Raw genomic sequence first — 15,963 nt, 5'->3', positions numbered from 1 at the left:
AAAGGAAAAAAAAATCATTGATACAACCTATCAAAAATGTTGGTACATAAGCAAAAATTACCTTTCATTATCCAATTCCCAAACATACAATATAAGAAGGTTTTTCTAATGTCTATGTTTCCTTTTGGAAATCGCTTAATGTTGCTGTGGATGAATGCCAATTGAAAAGCTAAGTGAAGCATTTAAGAAGTGCCATAAGTCACCATAGCCACATCACTTACCTGTACAGTCCTGAGCAACATAGACAGTTATTCCTTTTAACTCAGGGTCTCCTGCTTCTTCAACAGCTTTTCTAAGTACAAAAAGAAGAATATTTGATACAGTATTGATTGTGGAGATATTATGCATAAATTGAATTCAAGCCCGTCATTTTTAGAGGGAATACTATTTTGGTTTAAAAGCAAAACATTAAAAAAAATCAGTTTTCTATCATCCCTTTTTCTTCCCTCGTTCTCTTACTAACTTTATTTCAGTGTTTCCCATGCCTATTTTGTCCCAGTCCCTTGCATGGTGTGCAATAAGTGCCTCCCTAAGTAGTGAGGAAAGTGGAGACTGTTCAGAGGAAACCATGAAAATTATAATAAGAATGCTATAAATGCAAATTAAATAAACCAAAGTGAACACTGCTGCATTAACTAACTTCTTTAAGGTTTAATAATTGTTCAGCCTTTCAACTATGGCAAAACTAGGCTTCAAAGAAAATCACTCAAAACAAACTGAATTAAGCTCACAAAACGAACCCAAAATTAGGTTCAGGTACCTGTTAAAACAAAACTCACCATTTGATCAGCTTCAAGGTTTCACTGAAAATTTTTTTAAAGATAATTCTATGACTAAACTAGCCTCAAAAGAATAAGAGTAATGGACCTAAAAACTAAAAAGAGAATATATGTCAATAGTCTAAAGCATGATCACCAATCAAAGACAAAATTTGTAAAGAAATTAAACCATTCAAAATAGAAGGTTAGCCTCTGACTTCTGATACGTGGTTGCATTAAATGGTCACTATCCTTTTATTTCACAATATATTTTGAAGAATCATTTAATATAGTCATTCTCAAGTTATGGGAGAACTATACATTCTCAGCACTGAAATAATAGGGATAGGGAGCTCTAGAAAAGGAAAGCTTTACCTTGCATAAATCTCATTTGGATTCGGTGGAAAGGGAAGACCGAGTGGAGCATGCGAGTCCTGAAGCCAATTATATTTTTGCAAAATAGAATGTATTTTTTTTAATTTCACAAAAAATATTCCTCACAATGTCAGTTATCTAGCACGTGAGGAAAGTATGGCAAACAAATGCATAAATAACCTTCGCCTGTCAGAATACACCTAGTAGTATTTCAATGTAGGCTCATTAAAGATGAGTATACTTGTATATCAAAGTATCAAATTATTCTAGCATCTATATAAATGTAGAACATTTATACCTGAACTCTGACTTCGGCTGCTTAGGTGACTTATTAATTATTCAGTTTATAGCTAAACTGGGACCCACCTAGAACATAAGACTATAAAAAACAAAATCAGTAGCATTCAAAAAAATGGCATTTAAAGGCATACGGTATAGAGAAACCTGACTTTCGACTTTTTTTTTTTTTTTTTTACCCATACTGAATGTCACAGACCCTTTACTTTTACTATGATATAATTATAATATTAATAGTCCCATACATTTACAGTTTCACAAGAATTTGATGTGTGCAAAGAAATGCTGAAAACATCAATTTTAGCTCTGACATTTCATTACACTATCAGTACATTACAGCCCCCAGGTTACAGTATAAAAAAAAATCTATAATGTTATGCATGTTCCAAGGTTGAAAGAGTGGTTAGTTTTTAGAACATTTCATTAAAGGCAGGCCTACTTAAAGCCCAGGTTTCGAAGAGACCTTGGGACTCCTGCTGCCCAGAGTAGAGGAAAATAGGAAAGTCATTTATTTCTGAAACAAGGTTTGGGCACAGGCTCATACTTCAGTTCCTGAAACGACTGCTATTTCCCTTCCTATCTCTGAAAAATGCTCCTAAATTGTTGGCGACAGATATGTCACTGACTCAATAATTAATGGTTAGGTGTCCAATTAATACGAAGAAATCTCCAGGCATTTCTAAATGTTTCTCTTGTAACACTTAAGACATTGCAAACAATAAAGAATAATTTAAAGAGATACTCTTACCTTAAAATGTGTGCTACAACAGCAGGCCCATACCAGTCTCCAGCTATTTTTCCTGACTTCTTTCCATATTCTATCAGCTGATGCAAGCCAAAAGATGCTGGTGGAGAATCTCCAAACCAAGAAATTATTTTTCTATGATAAACTTCATCTCTCATTTCATTTTCATCACAGTTTCTCTTTAGTGTTCCCTCATGATGAGTTGACAGGACCTTGGGTTCCTTCTCTCCTGTAAGTGATGCCTCGAATGATGCAGTCAGCTTTTTTACTGTGTGGCTTGTCCATGATTCAGAGTCTATATTTTCAATGTCCAATGCATCGGGCCAGGTCCAGGCTGCAGCAGAATTTTTTTTAGTTGAATTTTATGCTGCCTCTTAATATTAACTTTTTTGTATAAAAATGTTAATTTTTAATAAAAGCAATAATCTGTGCTTTATATATGCAGCTGCAAATGCCACTGATAAGATCAAAGCAAACAACATATTTTTCTACTGTAATTGGGTCTGCTGTCTTTAACTTGTGCCTATTCCTATTCCTCAGCATAAATTAAAAAAAAAAGTCAGTTTTTTGTTAGCCATTTGTATTAGCAGGATTTTTAACAAGAGAAGGTATAATAAGCTTCACAGTCTTGGCCATTTACATGCTATAAATTCAGTGAGTTAACTATTAAATACATGCAGAAGAAACTGACTGATAGTTATCCAAATCAAACTAGCACTTCCTTCTTGTTCATCAGGTCTTAGAAAAGTTTGTAGAAGAATTATGTGAAGTGACACATTCTTCCTAACAAAAGCAACTGAAATACACTTTAGTCAAAAAGGTCAGCAGAACAGCTCAACTGATCTCACAAATAACTATGAAATCTTAAGATCTATCTAGACTAGAGGACAGACTTGTTTCATGGATCAACATTACAGGAAAACGCTTCCAGTCCACTTTTTGAGTCCTATGCTTCCTTAACAGTTCATCTTATAAACCACTTACACACAGATGATGGTTAGCAGGTCAAAATAATAATCAACACTTTCCTTACCAGTGTACTCTGCAGGCTTGTCTGCACTATGTGGCTGCCACAGTTATCAAAACAAACCCCCTTAGTGGAAACATGGTGTAAGGTGGCATAAGGCTTTTCCCTGTCACTCACCAAAAACAGTAAGTGCCTTCATCTGTTAGCATAGTTGCATATATATGGTTGGGAGTAGGATTTTCCAACCTAAACATGCTGTCAAAATTTTGCAGTTCATATTAAACTACAATCTCCTGACAGTTCCAAACAACTCCTTGAATTAGGACAATGACAAGGGATTGAGATAATATAACTAACATCAAATCCGACTGGGGAGGCTTACAAGGAATGCATCAAAGACAAGCAGAGGCATCTTTGCTCAACAAGTTGTATATCTGAAAAAAGGTTATTTGCGGGGGAAAATCGGTAACCCCAGAATGGTAACAAAAAGCACGCCTGTGAAGAACATACAGGGCAAGAAACTAAACAACTCAGGTACTTCATGCTGAAACCAACTGAAGTATTTGACAAAGGAAAAAGAGGTGACCACAGTACTTTACTAGCCAAAATCGAAACTTTTAACTATTGCACGTAGCAGGCAGCATAATAAATGCCCAGGTTTCCATGATTCTTCTGAATTTGGCACGCAATTACCTCTTAATACAGAATTCTCTTTCTCTGGGTATGTCTACACATTCATTAATGTGCCATAATTACAGCAAATTAAGTTTAGTACTGTAATGACAGGTACTAACTTAATGTGCCATAATCAGCGCTAGAGCATTAGTTTAACAGGTTTCTGGTGATGTTAATGCGCAGTAGACTTATTCTACTGTACATTAGCACACGTTTTGCCCGCTACACTAATGAGCAGTACAATTAGTTTTCTGCATATTAACCCTCTTGTGTAGATGTGCCCAGTGTTGTGTGAAAAAAAAAAAATGCATCTCCCTCTCCAGCAAAATCATCGCACACAATTTCTGCTGCCAGAACAGGTTACATCTCCACTAGGGAGCTATATATGGTATCATACCTGTAGCAGAAATAACTCTGCAGTATAGACAGCCTCTTGGTTTATATTGCAAAACTGTCCTGCTAAGAATAAGAGCAATGAGGGCAGGTTAGTGCATGTTCCTTTACCACTTGCAAAGCAAAACACACCTATATTTGGCTGCTTGAGGCTACCTGCTGCCATGTACAAAAGTGATATCTAACTGGCATACTTACCTCTCCCTAGAAAATGAAGCATAAGCCCTTGAGCCAGCAGCATCTGGCCAGTTCTCAGTGTACAGCCCCAACCACAGTCTGTTGTCAATGCAGATCCCTGTATCTGAGGAAATTCTTCTCTGTAGGTTAGCCATATTCTAGAAATAAAGTCTTTACGGAACTCTTCAACATTTCCTGAACTTGCTTTGTTGAAAGTATCACAACTAGAGCCATCTGGAAAAGCTTCACTGGGTTCTGTAAGATAGGCACAATATTAACTTTGCAATTAATCAGCACCGGACTTTTCTTTATATATAATGAAAGTAAGATTATATTACTATCAAGGAAAAATAGGAAGCCACTGGAAGAATCCATCACCTCCTCAATGGGAAGGAAAACTACATAAGGAGTAATACAATGAAGGATTCAGTCGGCATCTACCAACTGACAGAAGACCATTCTAAGACCACAGCTGCTTTGTTCTGGTAAAGTAAAAAAAAATCAAAATGAGAAAAGCTTGCTGGTAAAAGGCTTCAATATAAGGGCAAATTTGCATGGGGGAAATCAATTAGAAAACTGTTAACAAAGATGCTATTTCACATTGGTATTACCAATATTACATAAGGAGTTCACAGAATAAATTTCATTCAGGGATATGAAGATAGTTACAAACAGTATGCATTAACTCCAGAGGTAAACTGATATATTGATCCAATATCAGATTGGCCCTAATATGATGGAAAGGGGCTACAGTGAATTTTGGGGTGGCTGCAGCTCCCCCCCCCCCAACACCATTGCCCTCCCAGACCCCAACCCTATTCTGCCAGGAAGAGCTTGGTGCAGCCCTGGCCCCAGCCCGCCCCACACAGACCCAGAGGCACACGTCTGTCCCCCCATGACCTCCTGGACAAGCACCAGATGAGCTGTCGGACTAGCAGCTCTCAGACAAGCAGCACGCAGTGGCAGAAGCTGTCCCCCTCCTCCCCCCTCCCCCCAGACAAGCCACAGCTCTGTTCCACACCCATCCAGGCAGGGCTTGCCCCAGCCCCAGCCCCACTCATCTCTCACTACAGGGGCCTTGATCTGCGCCCCCCCGCTTCCCTTCCACCACACCAGACTTAACAGCTGCACACAGCTCTTCAAGCTGCCAGGCTGGCATTGGAAAATCGGATCAGTATCAGCCCCAGAAATCTTTATCTGTGCACCCCTAATTAACACCCAATTTTACTGGCAAGAGAATTATCTGCAGAAACGATAAGACTGAAGGCTGATCTGGAATAGGTGTTTTATCTGGTCTGTGAATGCAGCACAGAATGTGGCAAGCTGGAAGGCTGGGAAACCTAACTGAAGAATGTATTTTTATATTAAATAGTAAATTCTAATAATCTATGAATAAAGATAATGGTAGATAATTACAAATATATTAATAGAGTTTGTCAAAATGGGATGGGAGCTAGTTAAATCTTTTGTACTCACCATCAGATTTGAAATGGTAACATTTTCCCAGCAAGAACACTGGAGAATTTCTACTAAAATAAGTTTTTGTTTTCAATACCCAACCTAAGAGAGACAAAGAAAACAAGATCATTTGTGACTGAACTATTTCAAAAGCATTTAATTGTGCTAAAAATCACCCAAACTAATAGAAACATAGGGATAACATTATGGGTATTTGACTTTTTTCTTTTAAATAATGAAAACAGGTTCCATTTTTAAAGGAAGTCGGAATAGATTTGTATGCAAATAATTCAAGATAACCATGTCACCTCCAGATTAAAAGTGCAAGATATTATTGCAATTTTAATACTGTATAGGTAAGCACTAAAAAGGCAGGAAATTCAGAAGGCCAAACTTCTGTTAACTCTACCTTTTTGCATGAACTGAGCATGGCATGGCCTGTACCCAGAAGATGATTATGATCACGATTTTCCAGGTACTCTGTTAAAACACAAAGACAGACAAGTTTCTACTTCTTATAAGCTGCCCTTTTGTGACTTAGTTTACTGAAGAGGTCCCTGCTAAGCCAAGCTGGTCTTCTGCCATATTTGCTGGTCTTCCAGTACATCAGGATGGTTTGTTCCTGCGCTCTCAGTAAGGACTCTTCTGTCCCTCAGACTGGCTTCCCAGGGGATCCTGTCCATGAGTTCCCTGAGCAAGTTCAAGTCTGCTTTTCTGAAGTCCAGTGCCCTCACTCTGCTCCTCTCTTCCTTTCCTCAGGATCCTGAACTCCATCATCTCGTGGTCAGTGCTGCCCATTTTGTGGTCACTGCTGCCCAAGTTCCATTTCTTCCTGCTTGTTTCCCAGGGTTTATGCATTTGTGTACAGGCACTGAGGTAACTAGGTGATTGCCCTGGTTTCTTAGGAAGTATGAGAGCACTTCCTACCCCCTCCTGCTTGCTCTTCTGCCATGTCTCCTGGTGCACCCCTAATTAAAACACTGCATTAACCATTTCTCACATTTAGGCCAAAATTCTTCTTAAGTGGAAGCTGTTTGACTAATAAGAACCACAAGTTATGACCACTACATTTCCTAGTTTCTTTATTTTAAAGGGAAAAAACCATCTTTCCCACCCATATCTTGGAGCATCTCTACAAGCCAGATATGAGTAATTAAACAAACATTATTCAGAGGCCCAGTGTTATATTTGAGCCACCTCCGGCCTGAAGGAAGAGAAGGTGAAGTCTCGTTAGAGTTTGGGAGTTCACCATTAAACAGCTAACTGTTGTCTTTTGATCATATTTTTAGTTATGCACAGTTTCAAAAAAGTACACTACCAATGTGAACATAACTTAGCTCTTAACTGGAGCCTGAACTTCACCCAAGGTCCTAATTTTTTTTCAAAATACATGACCAAAATTGCTCTGGTTGATATGCTGTAATATCTGTTTAAGGCCCTACACAAATCATGTCACCTGTGTTTATTCTCACAGGTTCTTCTTTGACACAGCAACTGTCTGAATTTTGAAAAAAGGAGATCCTCAAATTTCAGAGACAATCTAAACAAGACCGTTTACTCAGCTGTTAAGCTTCTCATTAATATTGGTTTCAAAGACCATGATACATTTTTAATTAAAATGTTTAAATGAGAATGAAATTATGGCCCCAATAATGTCATTTGGGAAACTCCCATTTATTTCACTGATACAAGGATTTCACTCACTGTTTCACTTACTGTATTTCATGTTATGCCATGCAGACATAAACTTTGATTTTAGTTTTTCTACTTCATCTGTTCCTGTGGCCTCCATATTCAAAATGTAGAGAAACAGCCATCGCTGTCTTGGAAGATGCTAAATTCTGTTACTGTAAAAACAAAAATATAAACATATCCATGGGCACAGAGTACACAGTGCATAATATCACCAGCATACTTAGGTACTTAAACCTAACGTGACCAGAAACAGTCATAAACCTTCAGAATCTTCCACTTCAGGAACTGAAAAACAACCACATGTTCTATGAATAAGTTATAAAAACATTTAATTCCAAATATACACCAATAAAATTACCATGCAAAGCTAAATAAAATATAATGTTCTCCAATAGCTCTCTACTGTACAACAAAGTGATTGTGAGAACATAACGTACGCTGACACATGTAAGTTAACTCATATTCCACTCAGTAGTAAGAGAAGAATGCCTGGATTCTTAAGAAAAGGAATAATTATAGAATACGGACTGTTTTGCTCACATCTAGGATTCTGAACACCTGCAACTAAATCATGCTTTTTAAAAAGCTGTTATGGGTGGGTTTAGATTGAAATGAGACATTTTAAACCAACGCGGATACAGGGTGAGGAGCACTAAATATAAAATGTATTGAAATAGACCAGAGGTAGGCAATTCCTGGCATGGGTGCCAGAGCATGGCACACAAAGTCATTTTGCTTGGCATGCCCACCTCAGAGTAGACAGCAGGGAATGGCTGGGGCTGTGGAGCCACAACAAGGATCAGGACCCTCATAGGTCCCTCACCATCCACCCCTGGCATGCCAACATCTTAAAAGTCGAGGTTATGAGCGTTTTTGGCACTCAAAAATGTTGCCAACCCCTAAAACAGACAATCATTTATCAATCAACAGTATTCTGTTAAAATTTTCTTCTGACCTTTGTAACTCTGTATAGCAAGTTATACCTGTACAGGACTCCCTACTACTGCACACAGCTGCTTTCCTCCACAAGCACTGCACAGCAGCTTCCTCTTTCTTTTCTTTTCATTATGACATGCACAGCATTAATAATAGTTTTCTTTCTACTTTTATTTTGTACAAAAGAGAAAGCATCTCTCACTCTAACACTATAGCTAGACTTCTTGCAAAAAAACAGCAGCCATTACACTGCAGACTACTTCACTTTTATTTTTAAAGTTATTTGCTAACACCTCGAGAAGTAAAAACAATCAAACAATGCAAAATGTAGCACATATTTGCTGGCACTTTCACAAACTGTAAGTCACTTTAAAAATAATTCTAGGCCCCTCTACTTCTTTATGGAATATAAAAGCTGTATATTACCTTCACATGATTTTTCTTCTCCTCCTAAGAGGTCTAGAACAACTGGAGAAAACTCCCTTGCTAATTCATCAGTGCCACTTAATCAATAAGGAAGTTGCTACTGAGCAATACTGCTGCCCATATTGCATATGTTCTGCCAATAGAGAGCTTCAGTTTCCATGGCTGTCAAGCTGGCACCTTTCACCAGAAATAAATGTATTTTAAAATGCTTGTTTCAGGAGAATTTCTTTGCCCATGCTAAACAGACCAAAAATTAATAGGTAGCTGAGAGAATGAACAGCTACTGCTGCAAGACCAAACTTTACTGAGCTCAAAAACTGTTAGTCAGCTTTGCAGGTACATCATTGCAACTGTCAGCCTCCTTTAGCCAAGGAAAGCCATTCACTCTATCTCATTTAATGAGCAAAAAAGCTTCCTGTTACAATAAATCAGCTTAAAATATGGATACACAGCAACCTGACACTAGATCAACTTTTCACACTTTAACAGAAAGTCTAAAAACCAAGAGCCACTTCTATCCTTACCAATGAAGGATTAAGATCCATTGGTTCAGGATCTAAAGAGAAATATGGAAGGAACTAAGCTGTGTTACATTTCCCTTCACACCTCTGGGTAAACGTGTTTCAATACGTGGCAGTTAACACCAAGAAAAGTCTTAGTAGTACAATTCCAACGGAGTCAATAAGCATGATATCAAGACATCAGAGCTCCCGAGCCAATTATAGACAAAGGGCAGAGGCACTGTATTTCCTAGGATCTTTAGGATTTGGCATCTGAGGGCATGAATACAAGATGAGGTTTTTACCCCCCCAAGCGATATGGGGGGACAAAACCTCTTATCTTATATTCGCATACAAGGAAACCTCATTAGACAATGTGTTTATCATTAAACTGCTGCCAAAAGCACCATGTGCTCAGTAAATGGAAACCAGCTATGAAGCTGATTAAATGCACCTAACACTAAGCATGACTATAAAACATATGGTCCGTATTGGGCAAACATACTGATGGGAACCTTTTGTGGGAATGAGCACTGGGCCTGAAGGTGCTACAATACCAAACCCTCCCCTGGTGCCAAAAATGCTGATGGGAGCCTTTTTTTGTGCGTGTGTGGCCCTTAAAAATGGGTGTGCTCCCTCTACATGGAACTGGCACCAGGCCTGGAGATGCTGCAATTCTATGCTGGCAGTGGGAGGGCCAGAGCCAGTCCTGACACCCGCCTCCTGCCACACCTGATAGTGCAGCCCATCTGAATAAAATATATGGGTAGTGCCCATTGCATCCAGGCCCCCTCAGTGCTGATTCTTTCAAATCATGGTGAGCCACGACATTTAATACTAGGGGTACACTAGTATAGGGGTATAAAGACTTTTTTGGCTGATACCAAAGGCTGATTATTAACCAGTCATATCGGCCAATACCTATCCAGTAGCTGATATGCAGCCCGGCAGTGTTTCTGGTCATGTGCATGCTGCAACTGCACACATGCAAGTGGCATTTATCAATGACATTAGTCAGCTACACTGTCCAAAAATAACCGATTGCCAATAATGTCAATTTTCTGTTTATAAAATCCAATACGCCACCAATATATCAGTGCAGCTCTACTGAATACACTTCTACTTCCTCTTCTCTCCCACAACTTGTCTGTGCTCTTCTTTCCTATTTCCAATGATTCACGTTTGTTTAGCAGCCTTAAATATCTGGCAAACCAAACGGGGGACCCCAAACAGTTCACCCAGAATCCCTGTTGCCCCCTCCCTCAGCCTGTCGCATATGATTAGTGTGGCCCCCACAAGCCAGACTAGGCTGCCCTGCATATAAGTTTTGGAGGATCCCAGGACTTGCAACAGAAACATGTAGTTCCAGTCACGACTAGTGGCTAATTAGCATATGGATCCTTTGTGCAGGGTATCTAGAGTACACACACTGTGAACAATGCTGAGCTGTGGGGTCACCATGGCTTGAAATGCTATTGACTCTGCTAGGGTCCAGCCAAATGAAGTATATGGTAAATCATGAGTCTTTAGCTTTAGACTAATGTCATGCAGAGTTTGTATTATGTATAAGTAGGTAAAAAAAGTGTGTTTATGGAATACCTGTGCCAAATTTGTAGCATTTAAAAAAAAAGGGGGGTGGTAAACTACATTCATTCTGGATGAATTAAGTTTATGGGTACCTGTTATAACTTGCCTACATGCAAATTATTACAGGTATATTGTTTCAAGGCATGCATTTTCAAATTTGTCTTTCACTTCCATGTGCTTAGGGAGAACAGGGTCTGATAGTAAAGAGGGGAGAAGGAGCTGCAGGAGAAAGAAATCTGGGGGGGCAAAAGGCAAGGGGGCTACCTGACCCACCAGATTCATTTACCCTGTCCCACACCACGGTCAGGCAGCACCTGGCCCTGCCCCTGCCCCATTCCCTCCCTCACTTTGGAGGCCTTGATCTGCTCCCCTTGTGCCTCCCCCCCACCAACTTACTGGCCAGCCGCAGTTCTCCAAGCTGCCAGGCTGCATTCATGGCCGCATGTATGCTACAGCTACGCATGTATGCTACAGCTACGCATGTATGCGGCATTTATTAGCGACATTATCAGCTACATCAGCCAGAAAAAGCTGATAGCCAATAATTTCAATTTTCCTTTTATTGGCGCTAATACAATGGACCGATGCATCAATGCACCTCTATATATTTTCCATATATAATATCTAATTATTAGGTGGTTTTCTTATATTTAAGTAAATATAGTAAGAACCATCTCCCAGGCATATAAGCCCTTATCTTGTTTTTCCTTCTCTATGAGCAAAATGGTCTGGTAGAACCTTGTCAGCTGCAGGAAGAAAGGATTCGGGTATCAGTTTTCACTTGGTTCAGGCACGCAAACCTGGAAGTGGATCATCATCTACTGTATTAACAGAACCACTGTAAATGAAATTTTATAAAGAGGGACAAGCAGCTCAAATTCCTTTCTTTGATTAACCAGCTGCATTTTCAGGGTGTGGGGGAAGAGGAAAGAAAAGATAAGGAGAGACACTGACTGCATGGACAAGTGACAAGAACACCAGTTTTTGTGGTTTTGTTTACCAGAACAGAGAAATATTTGCTTTTTCAGGTGGTGTTTGGTTCAATTACTTCTCTCATGATCAAAGACAAGGAACATTTGGGGTAATCCTTGGTCTCATCATGCAAACCAATAATGATACAAGCTCTCTTTGACTGGTTCCAGAATCAAAATAAACAGCTGCATTTTGAAGAGAAGCAAAAAATCTCACTCTCTCTTCAAAGAGGCTTGCCACCTTTGTGCAGTTTCCTTTTTATCCCTCTTCACTTCTTCCCCCATTTTGTGTACTACTTAAAAGGATATCAATTGAAAGTAGTCACATTTCTTTCATTTTGGGGGAAAAATATTGGGCCCCATTTGTGTCAGTATAAGATGTGACAGCAACTTTACAGATTTCAATGTAATTACTATCAGGAAAAAGACAGTGTGAAAGTCATATCAAGGACATGACGCAAGCCCACACTAAAAAATAAGGTTCTATGTTTTTATGCCAATTTTATGAAAATTTGCAAGTTACCTGGTAAGAAACATTATTACTATAATTCAACACTGTAGAATGTCTGAAGATAACTCTACATATACAGGTGTCTGCCTGCCTCTTATGGTCTCAAATCCCCAGTTATTGAAGGGGGAGGGGTTCAACATTTTTTTTTCCTATTAGCCAATTTAGCTATAGAAGAGCAAGAAACTAACCTACTTTGCTTTATGCGTTGCCAGAAAGATCACTAGATAAATTCTGAATTCTGGGATTTTTATTATAGGGAAAGGGAGAATCAAAACCTCCAGTTTGTTTCTCAGAAAAAAAGAGATTGAACCAAACAGTGATGGCACTTAGGAAAATTCATATAGAAGCCATTGACAGAAAATAAATATAAAATGCCAAGATGTCATTTTTACAGAGTCACTTTTCTAACCATAACCACACATTAAGACAGTCAATAAATTACACTCCGATAAATGTAAAGGGTATTCGCAGAGTAGTGTCCTTGAAGGGCAGGTAAAGAGAACTAGCTTTTTTTCTATGGCAAAGATAGAACATTTTATCTATTTAGGATTTAATGCTGAGTAAAAATTTTTGACAGACGGACCTTTAGGAGCTTTTTCTGCCCAGCTTCAAATTATCACTTAGCCCTTCAGTTGAAGGAGAAGTGTCCTGCATCTACAAATTGAACTTGTTGGTCTCTATACAGAAAGAAGGGTGATACTACTGATTCTTCTGGAATTTGTTAGCTCTAACACATTTGAAAGCAAGTACTCTACTGTCAAAAGCGTGAAACAGGAGTGTCACACTGCAGTTTTTTAATGCTTGTAAGTATTCCATGGTTCTGAAAAACTACTCTCTTTTGCGATACACAATAAGACAACTGGCTGCAATTTTTATGCATTGTTCAGAACATATCATAACTACATGCCAGTTTATGAACAAAGTTGACAAGTCCTGAAGAACACAGAATGAAGAAGACAGGGTATAGGACTGGTATAAGAAGGAAAAATCAAATTGCATTTATTGACACATCTGCACCTTAAGTATATTTAACTTAAAAATATCTCCAGAAAGTACTGAAAAGTTCTGCTTTTGCTCATTCACCAGCAAGTAGGAAGCTCTTTCGGGTGAGAACCATGGCCTGACATCCACTTGTGCAGAATTTAAAAACTTTTGTTTAAAGAACAGAGAGTAAGTGTGCAGACCTTATAAACAGCATGTATCACATTCTGCAGTCAGAGGAACACATATGGAAAGCTTTGCATTCATATTTTTAATACTTTTCATCCTCCTAATGCAGGCTGCATGCATGTCATCTCTTGCTTATTTAACATATCATAAAACTGTACTTTCCCTTAGCTTTACGGATGCTGTTACAATGCTGCAAAAAGTGCTGGTACCAGTATAACATTTTATATCTTTCCAACTGTTTGTCCCAGGCCTTCTCTTTGTTGGTAGAAAAGTCTCACACGAAACCAACAACTGGGAGCTGTGGTTCCTAAGCACTGATCAGCCTTTACGCTGCAATGTAACTAGACCACTAGCACAACAGGGTTCAGATCTTGATGAGGGACCTGAACCCTCCCAGGAGGAGTCTGTACAAGTCCAGAGATTTGCCATTATTAAAAAAAACAGGAGTTCTCCAGACTATCCCTAGCCCCAAGGACAGCAGGACCATTTTCCTATCTCTGGTCCATTCACGTCTCTAACCAGTTTCACTGGGTAATGTCCAGTGGCTCCTTGGACTCGTTCAAGACTCAGTGGGCACTGTTCAGCATACTCTACTCAGTATCCCACCTTGGCGTGCTCATTTTGGCCATATGACCCTCACTCCCATCCCCGCTTTGTCTTTAAGCTGTCCCAAGAAATCAGCAATATGCGTTTAGTGGCCCGCGCTACCAAGGGGAACTTATTGTTGTGCTTGGTGGGCTTCAGCTCACACTTCCTCAAGGGTATATAAAAAAACCCCAGACTGCTCCCAACACCAGGGACTGGGGGGGTCATTTTCTTGTCCCTAGTCCATTCGCATCTTTGGGACGTTTCACTGAGCAGCATCCACTCCTCAGACTCATTCAAGGGCTAGCAGACACTATCCCACTAGCTCTGCTCTTTCCCCACCTTAGCGCGCTCATTTTGAACCTCTGATTCTTGCTCCCATCCCCGTTTTCTTCTTCCACTGAATTGCTTGATGGGCACGCAGTGGCCCCCAGATTAAGGGACGCATTCAGCTTTACTCGGTGGGCAATGCCCCATATTCCCAACACGCATCAAATAGGCCACACCGTCCCTAGGAACGAGCCTCTTTTCTAAGCTCGCTAAATAATTTGCTTTCCAAAGCAGGAGGGAGGAAGGGGGTCGCCCAAACTTGTCTCAAGTCCTGCAGAAAGCAGAGTGGGGTGCAGCTAGACGCCTCGCACTGACCCGGCTAGTCTCCAAGGTGCCACCTGCCCCGTCTCCTGCAGGGAGTCTGCTGAGCCCCCGGCCTGTACAATCCCATCGCAAATGAAGCCTCCGTTAATAGGGGAGGCCCATGGGGACACACCGACCCGACAAATAAAACCAGGAAACAGGAACAGGAGCGAGGCGCAGGCTCGAAACAAGGACGCCGAGCCCTGAGCGAGCTGAGGAGGCCTGTGGAGGCTGCCCAGGGCCTGGATGGAGGGGAGAGAGGAAGAACCCCGCACCCGCCGGCTCCTCCCAGCCTCCTCCCGCGGGGCCCGACCGCCACCAGCCCGCAGCGCAGACACGGAGGCTCCCCCAGCCCGGCCCCGCCGCTCACCCAGGTCAGCCGCCGGCGGCGGGGCCCGGCTCACTCATCGCTGTGGGACCCTCAACACCGCCACTCCCGGAAGGAATCACAGGGACTACAGCCCCCAGCATGCAACGCGCGAGATCCCAGCAAAGGCACTTCCGGGAGGGATCGCACACCCCCTCCTCCCCCCGCCGCCTCGCGGGGCATGTTGGGGGCTGTAGTCCCGAAGGGTCGCGGGGGGCAGCAGCGGCAGGATCTTGAGTCATGCAGGGGGCGCTGCAAGTCCCCTGCTGGATCCCTGGTTTTGACCCTGTAGCCCTCCCTCCCATTCCTGATTTCTTTTCTGTCCCAAGCAAGCAGTTGTTGCCCTCTCAGTGAATTCTCTTCACTGGGCCTACTCACAACTCCCTCTCCAGGCTCTGGTACTGCTTCTCAGCTTCCTTCACAAAGAGCTCCTACAGTTAGGCCAGTCAGGGGTCAGTCTCTATTTACCTGCCATGCTTTACAGATCTCAAGCAGGTCCAAGGAGGTGATCCTCCCCCTCTATGCAGCACTGGTCAGGGCACAGCTGGAGTACTGCTTCCAGTTGGCACCACACTTCAAGGGGGATGTGGACAACATGGAGAGGGTCCAGGGGAGGGCCACCCGCATGATCAGGGGGCAGCAGGGCAGACCCTACGAGGAGAGGCTACGGGACCTGAACCTGTTCAGCCTCCACAAGAGAAGGCTGAGGGGGGATCGAGTGGCCTGTTACAAACTAG

The 15,963-nt window shown here is 41.2% G+C and overlaps 1 protein-coding gene across 2 annotated transcripts in view; it reads right to left on the bottom strand.

Annotated features, from left to right (window-relative positions):
- Positions 1 to 15,330, bottom strand: part of ATG4C (autophagy related 4C cysteine peptidase) — a 33,573-nt gene extending 18,243 nt beyond the window's left edge. The window contains exons 1-7 of one of the 2 annotated variants that reach the window (XM_019531562.1): positions 15,230 to 15,325; positions 8,903 to 9,079; positions 7,562 to 7,692; positions 5,864 to 5,947; positions 4,409 to 4,642; positions 2,179 to 2,509; positions 222 to 292 (exon numbers count right to left, since the gene is read on the bottom strand). In XM_019531562.1, coding sequence (XP_019387107.1) covers positions 222 to 292; positions 2,179 to 2,509; positions 4,409 to 4,642; positions 5,864 to 5,947; positions 7,562 to 7,637 — 796 coding nt within the window. In that variant the 5' untranslated portion in view covers positions 7,638 to 7,692; positions 8,903 to 9,079; positions 15,230 to 15,325. Of the gene's footprint in view, positions 1 to 221; positions 293 to 2,178; positions 2,510 to 4,408; positions 4,643 to 5,863; positions 5,948 to 7,561; positions 7,693 to 8,902; positions 9,080 to 15,229 lie in introns of both variants that reach the window. The other variant, XM_019531563.1, reaches the window with a different exon arrangement.
- Positions 15,331 to 15,963: the final 633 nt, after the last annotated feature.

The sequence above is a fragment of the Crocodylus porosus genome, unplaced genomic scaffold, assembly GCF_001723895.1.
Source record: "Crocodylus porosus isolate Cpor-Errol unplaced genomic scaffold, CroPor_comp1, whole genome shotgun sequence".
NCBI lineage: Eukaryota > Metazoa > Chordata > Crocodylia > Crocodylidae > Crocodylus > Crocodylus porosus.
This window is presented reverse-complemented; position numbering and strand designations above follow the sequence as displayed.